At 44.5% G+C, this 12,265-nt stretch overlaps 1 protein-coding gene across 2 annotated transcripts in view; it reads left to right on the forward strand.

Annotated features, from left to right (window-relative positions):
* Positions 1-12,265, forward strand: part of MTMR10 (myotubularin related protein 10) — a 45,019-nt gene that overhangs the window by 24,645 nt on the left and 8,109 nt on the right. For both annotated transcript variants that reach the window (XM_082842457.1, XM_082842458.1), the window contains 6 exons: positions 2,078-2,261; positions 4,192-4,279; positions 4,361-4,449; positions 6,817-6,947; positions 8,057-8,126; positions 8,728-8,798. In XM_082842457.1, coding sequence (XP_082698583.1) covers positions 2,078-2,261; positions 4,192-4,279; positions 4,361-4,449; positions 6,817-6,947; positions 8,057-8,126; positions 8,728-8,798 — 633 coding nt within the window. The remainder of the gene's footprint in view (positions 1-2,077; positions 2,262-4,191; positions 4,280-4,360; positions 4,450-6,816; positions 6,948-8,056; positions 8,127-8,727; positions 8,799-12,265) is intronic.

Genomic DNA, 12,265 nt, shown 5'->3' on the forward strand with positions numbered 1-12,265 from the left:
CAGGTTCCGTGTTCTGGAGAGATCACAAGTCCCAAGTTCCCCAGCACGTCCTCTGGTGGTGGTTACTCCAGAGCAGGCACTGAGACAGAGTGGCCCACCAGAATACGGGCTTAGAAGTGGCATTTTCATTTTTAACAAGCTCTGTTAAAATCAGAATCATCATAATTATAATTCTGATGCCACTTAAAGGATAAAATGCAAAAGTGCTAGCCCGGCACCTGAGACCCTTTATAATCTAGAGTAGCGCCGTCCAGTAATGGGAATGTTCTGTCACCTGCATCGTCCAGTAGAGAAGCCACTGGCCACATGTGGCCATTGAGCACTTTAATGTGCCTGGTGCAACTGAGGAACTGATTTTAAAATCTTTGTTTAATTTAAATTTCAGTTGAAATTTAAGCAGCACGTGTGGCTGGTGGTTCCTGTCTGGTGCAGCATGGGTTGAGAGGCTAGGCCCCGTCGCATTTCCCAGCCTCCCTTCCGCCACCTCTGGCACCCTTACTGTGCTCGCTGTAGTTCATTACTCGGTGCTGTGCCGTCCTTCCGCATGTCTTACCTCCCGCTCTGCCTAGCACGCCCGTCTCCTCCTCACCAGCCACCTGCGAGCATTTGGATTGGCTGGTTCCTCAGGACTCTGCTCAGAGCTGCTCGGGTCGGAGACCTTCCCGTCCCAGCCTGCAGCCCCAGCCACAGTGGGCTTCCCTCTCCGCCCGCATCGCTCTCGTCCACCCGGCGCGCTGTCACCAGCGCCTCAAAGTAGGGGTGAAATCTTAGCTCGCTTGTCAGTTTTCAGGCCTTAGCACGTGGTAGGTTCTCAGAAAATACCTGTTTTGCACCAGGTTTAGTAAATAGTCCACGGGAACGGGCGTGGCATGCTGAGGGGACGAAGAAGGGTTTTCACGGCTGCAGGGGGATGGGAGTTCGGCAGTAACGGGCAGGAACTTTAGTTACAGGGCAGGTCTGCGAGGGCTCTTTAAGAGAAGCTGTTTAGGTTTGCTGGATTCAGTTGGAAATGAGTATGATTGCACAGTTGGGGGCAAGGTTAGCGTCCTGAAAGCCTGATTTCAGGAAGTGTGTCCTGTGGCAGCTGCAGGCTGGTCTGAGTGCAGCAGAACATCGGTCGGGCTGTCAGCTGAGAGACTGGCCGTGGTTGCAGCCTGCACAGGGAGACCCTGGGCCAGGAGAGGGATGGCGTCTGTCACCCAGATCCGGCTGCCTGTGGGGACACCTTCTTTCTCTGTGGTCACTCTGAGGCCCTCCTGAGGCTGTGCGCATGCTCCCAGCAGGTGGCCGTGCCTCTCAAGTGGAGAAGGCTCCTTGCTAAGGAAGGTCAAGTCCAGGCCCCCTGCTGAGTCTCCAGTGGACTGGCACTCTGGTGGAGGCTAAGGAATCTATGTCACCTTATCAAAGAAAAATCATGTAGATATAGGAGACCAAGAATGTCATAGCGAGTCATACATAGAGAAGGGTTAAGAAGTAAACACTGGAAAGATGAAAGATTCGGACAGCTTGAGAATGGAGTTGATTGTTGGATGCGTTTATTTTTCCAGGCAAAATGTGGGGAGAAAACTAGCAGTGACTTGGATTTACGCCATAGCTTGGGGTAGGGAGTTGAGGGACGCTTGTGAATGGTGTCCGTAAACCGGTAGGGATAGGAGACAATTGGAAGTTAAGGAGGAAACGTGAGCAGCAGGCATCGGTCACCCTTTCAGGAGGTGGCCAGTAAAAGGGAGGGGAACTGTGTAGCGTAGTAGCGAGAGTGGTCTAGTGTGGTCACGTGAAAGCCCTTTCAAAGCCAAGTTTGCCCGTTTGTGAGTGAAGGCGTTGAAGGCAGAGCCAGCGGAAGGACAGGGTATCGAAGGTGCTGCAGGGTGGGGACGAGCTGGACGAGGACGGGACACAGTGGGCTGTCCTGCGGGGGGGCCGCCCCTTGCCCAGGACGGCCGGAAGGGGTAGGGGGGCTTTGGAGATACCGGAGACAAACAGGGAAGAGGTGCCACATTGCAGTGTGTTTGTGACAGGAGGCACAGAGAGGAGAGGGAATTTGAAGCAGAATTAATACTATTGCTTTTTCTTACAGCCAGCAAAGCTAATGGAATACCCTCAGGAGGTGGAGGCGGCGGTGGCATTGGAGTTGGGGGTGGCAGCAGCCAAAAAACTCCTCTGTTTGAAACTTACTCTGACTGGGACAGAGAAGTCAAGAGGACAGGTGCCTCCGGGTGGAGAGTTTGTTCCATTAACGAGGGCTACATGATATCCACCTGGTAAGTCCAGCTTTGACAGTGTTGTTCATGGCTGGGAGTGACTTCTTAGGAGTAATCATCAAACTCTGCTGTCATTGATAACTTTCAAGTATGGCTAATGGAATATTTATTTTTAATAATGTTTTAATGAATATTTTGTTTTTAAAGATAAGGACTTTTTTTTAAAACATAATTGCAATGTCAATATCCATTGAAAGAAATTGATAATTCCAGTAGTATTGTCAATCATCCAGTCAGTGTTTATTTGCGTTCGTATCTTGTACGTGTCTTTTACGGTTGGTTTGTTCAGATCAGGGTCACATTGAACTTGCATGATCTGTCTCAGGCTTTTTAATCTATGATAGTCTCCTTCCATCCCTCTTTTTTACTTGCCTTTTTTTTTGTTGTTGACAAAACTAGGTCAAATGTTCTGTGGACTTTTTCCCTTTCTAGATATTTCTGGGTTTATCACTGTGGTGTCCTTTAATGTGTTCCTCTGTCTACTGTATCTGAAATGTTAGCTAGCTCTAGGGGCTTAAATAATTACAGCTGACCTTTGAACAACACGGATTTGAACAGCGTGGGTCCACTTCCACACAGATATTTTTTTTAACGGTAAATACTACAGTACTGCAGGATCCCCGTTGGTTGAATCTGCAGGTGCGGAACCACGGGTGTGGAAGAAGCACATACCAACTATAAGTTGTATGCAGATTTTCGGCTGCGCAGAGGGTCTGCACACCTAACCCTGGCATTGTTCAGTGGTCAGTTGTAATTAGATTCAGTTCCAGGTTTGAGGCAAGAACGCTTCCTCAGGTGGGCTGGGCACCCCCTGTGGCATCATGGGGGCTCCAGGCATCATTGTGACGCTGACTGACCTGTGGGCCCCACGGCAGTCAGCCTGCTCCACCCAGTGCTAAGTTCCCCTTTTATAGAATGGGTTTAGCTGCCCAAAATGGTTATTCATTAGCAGTGAGGATCATTGCCCAGATCCATTATTTATTGAGGATTGCTATTGTCATATTCCAGTTCTATCGAACTCTTCTCTCAGCAGCTCTTTAGTACCTGAAATACAGTTTGTATGAGGAAGGCAGTATCAATGTTTACTTTTTCCCCTTTACTTAACCAGTTTTCAGAAGGAGCTGTTTCCTAGAATCCTCCAAAAGTGACCAGAAAATTGTTTTTTAATTTTTTACTTGTTTAATATTGTTTAGTATTCAGATTTGGGGGATGTTTTGTTTTAATGTCATTCAGGTCCTCCTTAGTTTTTTCAGATAAGCAGTGTTGTGAACAAAGTACGAGGACCTTCTAGGAGTGCAGGCTTGGGAGCACACGGCTTGAGTCTTCCTCTGCCTCCCCTTGAATTTGAACTTTGTGGCCAGCGTGCATTATGTGTTGAGAAGCCTGTGACAGGGCCTGCCTCTGTCCCCTACCTGGCCATGTGAGCAGAGGAAGGAAAAGAGATGTCTTCAGGTGCAGTGAGCTTGACTGGTAGTAACCGCTCTCTAACCCACATCCCGGAGTCCACCTGCCTTTGGGAGATGGGAAACAGAGAAGGGGGAGATGAGAAGGGGGTGGAAGCTTCTCGGGAGATTTGTGGGCTTGGTTTGGTTTGGTGTGGTGTGCCTGGTATCTCCTACCCATAGCCTGTCGAGAGAACGATGATGGACATGTTTTTCAGAAATTGCATATGTTTGATTAATAGTCATTCTGGAAAATATTTCAGATGCTTCCTTTGGATTGTTCCCCTGCTATGAGTATAACGACTGTGTTAATTGAGCACCTCGCACGTGTTTTAGACTGAGATGTCTAGGCTCATCAGTGGCACCCACGGTGCCCACTGCACGGCCACTGAGTAGGGTGCACGTTAATTAAATGTGGGGTCTGCAGAGCACGCTTATCCTGCCTGAAGCACAGGCTCTTACATTACGATTCGTGTTTTCCTCTCCAGCCTTCCAGAGTACTTTGTAGTGCCAAGTTCTTTAGCAGACCAAGATCTAAAGATCTTCTCCCATTCTTTTGTTGGAAGAAGGATGCCAGTAAGTGATATCTGTTGGATTTCATTAATACTATTGTCCATTTTTCCACCCAGTTAAGTAAAGGCTCTACTTCTCTCCTAGTTCTGGTGCTGGAGCCACTCGAATGGCAGTGCTCTTGTGCGCACGGCCCTCATAAAAGACATGCTGCAGCAGAGGAAGATCGACCAGAGGTGAGCGGGACACAATCCTTGGTACTTGGGCATCTTTCGTTGTCATAGCGAAGTACAGTAACCTCCTGACTAGCTAAAGATAGCTGGGAAGCACTGTGTGTTCCATACAAGAATTACTGTGGAGAAAATTGAATATATTAAAATTAACATTTAAGTTATATTAAATGTAATTTAATACTTTGTCTTATAAGACACTTGAAGGTCTTACGTTGCTGACACTTTTCTATAATGTTGCTTCTAATGAACTTTCAAAGTGCAGTGATTTCCAGTTGAGACACTTGAGGACAAATCAGATTTTTCGTGTAGTTCAACATGTCCTAGGTCTGCCAAGTCACGATAACTAAAAGTGGTGTAATTGGCTACCGTGAGCAAGTTTGTCGTCATCTGCCGAAGTCCCCAGTGACCTCCGTGTTGGTGAAGCAGGAGGCCTTTTTCAGGCGTCCTCACACAGTGGGCACCGCTGTTGGCCAGGCTCTCCCCGGGCCCCGGCTTCTGCCCCCCTCCACCTCCTGAAGCTCCTCGTCCCCGCTGCACTCCATGCCCCTGCCAGCCCGTCCTCCTGTCTCCAGGCACGACAGAGCTTGTCTCAGGCCACCTCCCCTTCCCATTCCATATTCCCTTCTGAAAGAAGTTCATCTGCATCAGTGGCTTTAGTGACTGTCAGATTTGTATCTCCAACCTAAGTTGACACTTTCCACGTGGAGGTCTCAAAGTCCCTTTAAATTCATGTTCAAAACCAAACTCAAGTATATGGGCACCACGCACCCCCTGCCCCCACCCCAACCCCAGCCTGCTCTCAGGAACCGAGGAGTCATCCTGATGCCTGTCTTTCACTTCCCTTCACGTCCAGTCCGTCGTCAGATTCTGTCCTTCACTTTTCAGAAACCTTACCCCTCTCCTTCCACCCCAGCTCCACCTCTGCCAGTGTGTTGGAGGGGCCTCATCCTTCCTCCCGTGTCTCATCCAGGACCATGCCCTGTCCCTTCTGGGCTCCGGCCGCCCTGGGGTTTTGCTGGTCTTTGGTATCTCCTGACTTTGGCTGTGCTGCCCCCTCCTCCTGGACCACCTTCTTCATGCTAGTCAATGAGCACTCCGCACACACACAACCACACACACACACCCTGCCACACACACACACCCTGCCACACACACACACACACACACACACACACACCCATCGCTTGGTACTCGCTCGTTTTCTGCACCTGCATTCAGACATCACTTCCTTAAGATAAGCCTTCCCCTGTCTCCCAAATTAGATCTGGCCTCAAGTTACACATTCGCTATATCACTATAATTTTCTTCTTAACACTTATTTTGGTTTCTCATTGTACGTGTGTGTTACAGTTTGATTACTGCCTGTCCTTACGCGACCGTGAGGTGACAGAACTGTGTCTGTTTTGCACACCATTGTTCAGCTATATTCAGCACCCAGGAAATACCTGCAATTGAATATTTATTCAATACTTGTCCAATAAATGAGGAACAAAGGAAAAGATCTTAGAAAACAGGCTCAGAGAGCCTCAGAAATTGTGTATCACAGTCTGTTATTGGGACAGCCAGGTCGTCCGTTTTTTCCACAGTGCCATAACTGACAGCCACATTTGCTGAAGCAAATAACTATCAAGTGACCCTCAAATGACCCTTCAGTTTTCTGGAGAGGGTGACTGCAGTCCCACAGGTCCGTATTCTCTCGTGGATTTAAATTTCGCTTTAATCACGTTAGTGATTAATGTCCATTCTGTCCTACCTTGTCCTGCCTTGTGGACATGTCGCTGATTAAGTGCTCCGTCAGGCTGCAACACGGTTAACTAGAAAACCTTAGAACCGGTGGCAGTTTTAATTATTTAACTTAAGCGAAGAATTACTTTAATTCCCTTTGTTTTTTCAGCTATTCTATTCTTTGTAACTAGGACAGATTCTCTTTGTTGTCCAACCTCATCTCCACCCTTTTTCCCTCAGACACGTCACCATCGCCCCACTGGCCCTCGCTAGGTTTCTCCAACAGCCAGGCTTCTGTTCTACCACAGGATCTTTGCACTAGCAGCTCCTCTGCCTGGAACACTGTCCCCCGTCTTTGCACAGCTCCTGGCCATTTGGGCTTCAGCTCCGGTATCATCGTCACGGAGGAGCGTTTTCTCACCACGTGACCCGAGCTAACCTGCATCCACTCTGTTCCATCACCCTCAGCGTTCACCACGGCCTGTCGTCTCTCCTCTATCCCCCTCCCCCCACCAAGAGCACAGACTGCATGTCCCTCTCTCTGTCCCCAGCCCTCCGAGCAGTGCCTGGGCTCACAGCAAGCACTCAAAAAATATGTTTTGAATACATGAATGAGTAGTGACTCAAGGATTTTGTCTTTATTAGGATTTGTAATGCCATAACTAAAAGTCATCCGCAGAGGAGTGATGTCTACAAATCAGATTTGGATAAAACCTTGCCCAATATCCAAGAAATACAGGCGGCTTTTGTAAAACTTAAGCAACTGTGTGTTAATGGTAACTTCATTTCTATTTTATATATATGTAAATAATGAATGGGTGATTATATGAGGCATGTCAGGAAAAGTGACATTACTTAAAAATTTAGAAATAGGTATATATTTAAGTAGAGGCTCGCTGAAATATTTGTACAAATTACTATTGTATGAGAATGTCAGGAGCTCTTAGAAAATGAAGTTTAAGCTGCTTTTAGTTTTGTAGGAAAAGTGTACCAATTAAGTCACTTTCAGATCATGAAAGGTCTGGTAGGATGCTTCTGTAAAAGTGTCTGCTCAGTAGAACAGCCTACTACCTCACAGACAAACTTACGAAGACCTTAATGTATTCAGTTATATTTTGAGATACGTGACTTGACATGAATTTCAAACAGAGCCATGTTATAATCTGTGCAGCCTCAGAGTTCCCATATGTCTGTTAGAGCAGATGCTTATGGGGTGCTTTCGATGTACCCTGGAGGGATGACTCACTTGAAAGCACCTTTGGTGTGAAGTGTGCACAGAGAGAGAGCCCCTTGTCACCAGGCGGCAGGACTGGCGCCGCCTTGGAAGGAGAGCTGGGAGGGGGTGTGCTTAAGAAACACGGTGACTGTGTCTTTCAGCCGCCCCGTGAGCAGCATGTGGCTGAAGCGTGAGGCGAGGGGCACCTCGAGACAGGCCAGGACAGGCCCCACCAGGAAGCGGCCCCGTTTCCTGCAGGGGGCAGCCACCAGGACATGAGAACCGGACGCTGGCAGCAGGGAGGGAGGCAGGGGCAGGCCTACAGTGAGGAAGCTGAGGAGGGGGCCGGGGTCACCTAAGCGCTTGCTTAGGGGGCGGAGGCCGGCAGACTCTCCAAGCTTTCCCCGGGAGAGCCACAGGGAAGGAGATGGAGGTCTGGGGAACGCTTTGTTTTGTTTCTTATAGAATTGTGACGTGCCTTAAATGTTTTTATGACTAAATGCAAAGGCGTAACACTTTCTTAAAGCCAGCTTTTAAATGTTAAAAACTGATGTATCACCTAGCTCTCAATTTGATCATGAAAAATAAGCTTAAGAAGCCTGAAAGTGTTACATGCCTGTATATATGTGCGTGTGTATAATTATATATGTATCATTATATTAATTACAGAACCATTTGAAGAAACTGAAGAGAAATGGCTGTCTTCACTGGAAAATACACGGTGGTTAGAATATGTAAGGTGTGTACAATTGCTTTCCTTTTCTCTTAACTTATTTTGAAATAATTATCGAGTCACAGGAGGTGCAAAAGTATTACAGAGCCATGCACTCCTCACCAGCCCCCCGGTGGCAACGGCTTACATAAGTAGACTATGGTTATCAAACCGGGAAACCGACAGTAGTACAAACTACAGTTCTTATCCAGTCTCCCCAGTTTATACGTGCTCTCATGTGTGTTTCTGTGCAGTTTTACCGTGTGTAGATTCACGTGACCACCAGCACAGGCAGGATGCAGAGCTGCTCCGTCACCAAGGCTCCCACCCCCAGCCCCAGCATTTCCATCCCCGTCCCCTGGGAACCACTGATCTCTTCCCCGTCTCTATAGTTTGGTGATGTCAAGAATGTTATGTAAATCAACAAAGGTTAATGAATTTCCCTGATATAAAAATCAAACTGTACTCTGTTGATGAATCGTATAAATACTGAAGAAATTCCAAAAGGTTATAGAGAATATAAACATGTATTGTGAAAGATCAGATTTGCTTGACTTCACGTACTTTAAAAAATATATTCGTGGTGGAAATTTGGTTTTTAACAGTATTTTTCCGTTTCTCTTTCCAGGGCATTCCTTAAACATTCAGCAGAACTTGTGTATATGCTGGAAAGCAAGCGTCTGTCTGTAGTCTTACAAGGTAATTCATTACTGACAACACTGGTCCCCCGGCCAGCCATCTTGACTGGAGATCCACACCCAAGTAATTACATGCGTCTTAGCCATCTCCTACTTACTGCATGCCACCAGATAGATACACTACAGATCCCGCACATTATTAAACAGTGGCACAAAGACCTCAGACAGAAGAACAGAAAGGAGTCAGACTTTTTGCCCTGTGTTAAATCTGCCTTCCTGTATTATGGCAAGGGTGGGTCACTTCCCTCATTGGATTCAGACAGAGTGTTAATCTCAGCAGAGCATCCTTTCTCTCTAATCTTGCTGTCTTTCTGATTCATACAAATTTTAGTTGAAATGCCTCTGGCTCATGCTAGATTGTGACTTTAAAGAAACAGTTTGGTATCAAGAAATGGACTGAACTGAGTAGCCAGCAATGTGAATTTTGTCTAGTGTTTGGTAGGAGTAGATGGCAATTAAAAAAAAAAAAATCTTTCAGTTAAGCAAAGAATAATTGTATATTAAATAACTTTACAGCTAATAGCATTTTTAAGCTTACGGATAAAGTTTAATAAACCACAAGCTACCTGATTTTATAATATATTCATGCATAGTTCATGAATATGCTGTGCTACTGAAGCTTACAGAAGTAGTTTTACCAACTGTCAAATTCAACTGACTTTAACAAAGTAAAGTGACAAGCCTTAGGGGGAAAAGAAGAAGAGTAAGTCACTGTTCCCAGTAATCCTTAGCTCATGCCGGCAGCACGTATGTAATTCACAGACGCATGGAGAGCCAGCCATTGAGAACCCGCACCTCTCGCAGCCAGTGGTGTTCTCATCCTGTTCCAAGACGCTACTTAGCACACTTCTTCATGCATTTGTTGCCATGTAACATACCTCAGAAGCGATACTGAGCCTGCACTTTACTAACACTTTATTTTAGAATGTGTTTTCTAAACAGTTTATTGAGGTATAGTGTACATACTATAAAATGCACCTGTTCTGAATGTGCAATTCAGTAATTTTTAGTAAACGGAGTCCAGTTTTAGAAATTTTCCATCACCCCGAAAAGATTCCTTGTGTCCCAACCCCAGGCAACCACTAATCTGCTTTCTGTCTCTCTAGATTTGCTTTTTCTGGAAGTTTCATATAAATGGAATCATGTAGTATGTGGTCTTTTGCCTCTGGCTTCTTTCATTTCACATACGTGTTTTTGAAGTTCGTTCACGTAGCATGTCTCAGCAGTTTGCTCCTTTTTATTTCTGAGTAGTGTACCATTGTTGTAAATACCACATTTTATTTATCCATTTACTTGTTGGTGGACATTTGGATTGCTTCCACTTTCTGGCTGTTATGAATTATGCTGCTTTTAACATTCACATAAATGTCTTTGTGGGGACATCTGTTTTTCTTTATTTTGGGTAGATACCTAGAAGTAGAACTGTTGAGTTATATGGTACGTTTATGTTCAGCTTTGTAAGAAACTGCCAAAGTGTGTTCTAAAGTGACTGTACCCAATTCCCCTTCCCCTCAGCAGTGTGTGAGGGTTTGTTTCTGCACTTCATCGTCTACTGTTAGGAGTGCCGTCATTCTAGTAAGTGTGAAGTGGGAGTTCATTGCAATTTTTATGTTCATTTCCCTAATGCATACCATGTGCTGATTGGCCGTTCGTGTATCGACTTTGGTGAAATACCAGATCTTTTGTCTATTCTTCGGTTAGGTTGCTTTATCATTGAGTTCAAAGAATTCTTTACAATTCTAGATACAGGTTCTTTGTATCTTTGTAAGATTTGCAAATATTTTCTCCTAGTCTGTGGTTTATCTTTTCACTTTCTTGATGACTTTTGAAGCACAAATTTTGAAATTTTGACGAAGTCCAATTTATCCATTTTTTCTTTTATGAATCATGTCTTTGGTGTTATATGTAAGAACTCTTTGCCTAATTCAAGGTTACGAAGACTTTCTCCCATGTTTTATTCTGTAAACATTTTATAGTTTTAGCTCTTACATTTAGGCCTATGATTCACTTTGAATGAATTTTTGTGTATAATGTGAGGTAAAGGTCTATATTCATTTTTTTTGCATGTGTGTTTATTGCATTGTCCCAGCAGCATTTATTGAAAAGACTGTTCTTTCTCTATTGACATGCCTTGGCAAAGGTCTGCTGACCGGCTCTTTATTTTTGGACTCTCAGTTTTATTCCATTAATCTGTATGTCTGTCCGTACGCCAGTACCACATTATCTTGAGTGCTGTAGCTTTAGAGTATGTTTTGAAATTAGGACATGTAAGTCCTCCAACTTTGTTTTCAAATTGTTTTGCTAATTCTAGGTCCTTTGCATTTCTGTATAACTTGTAGGATCAGCAAAAAATCCTATTGGGATTTTGACAGGAATATGTTGAACCTGTAGATTGGGGAGAATGCCATCTTAACAGTATTCAGTCTGCCAATCCATGAATATCTCCATTTATTTGGGTTTTCTCTCACGTCATGTCAGCAATGTTTTATAAGTTTTTAGTGTACAACTCTGGCACTTATTTTGTTAAATCTCCCTGTAAGTATTTTCCTTTTGATGCTATTGTGAATACAGTTGTTTTCTTAATTTCAAGTTTTTTGTGTACTCCTTGTGATTGTGTATAGAATTCCGGCAACCTTAACTAAACTCATTCATTAGTTCTAGTAGTCGTTTGTGGATTCTTTAGGGTTTTTTTTACGTACATACACGTGTTGTCTGCAGACACAGTTATTGCTTTTTCCTCTCCAATCTGGATGCCTTGGATTTCTTTTTCCTGCCTAAGTTCCCTGTGTAAGCTTCCAGGACAATGTGCAGTAGAAGTGACAAGAGCAAACGTCCTTGTCTTGTTGCCCATCTTAGGAGGAAAGCATCCAGGCTTTCACTAATAAGAATGATGTTAGTTGTAGGTTTTTGTAGATTCCTCTTATCGGGTTGATATTCCCTTCTATTCCTAGTTTGCTAAGAGTTTTTATCCAGAATGAATGTTGGATTTTCATCACACAGATGCTTTTTATTCATCTAATGAGATGATTGTGTTATTTTTGTCCTTATTTTTTTATTACGGTGTGTTAGATGTTAAACCAACGTTGCATTCTTAGGATAAATTCTTGCATTCCTGAGATAATTTGGCTTGCTTATACTTTGTTGATGACTTTTATATCTAATCATAAGGGATATTATTTGATAGTTTTCTTCTGATTTCTTTGACTGGCTTTGATATCAGAGAATTACTGGCCTCATTAAAAAGGACACCAGCTACAAAAGATGCAAGGGAAATATTTGCCACCATTTTGGATGGTGGTGGACAGTTCCATTTCTCTCATTCACCTCTGAGTCACCATATGAAGCTGTCAGTAGAAAGACTGCATGATATTTAATATCCTTGGCGCAGAAATAGAATGGGCTCTGGAAAGATTTCTACCACAAATCAAGTAAATGTAAAAAGTGTGAGAGAGGACTTCCCTGGTGGCG

This window comes from Leucopleurus acutus, assembly GCF_964270905.1.
Source record: "Leucopleurus acutus genome assembly, chromosome: 1".
Taxonomy (NCBI): Eukaryota; Metazoa; Chordata; class Mammalia; order Artiodactyla; family Delphinidae; genus Leucopleurus; species Leucopleurus acutus.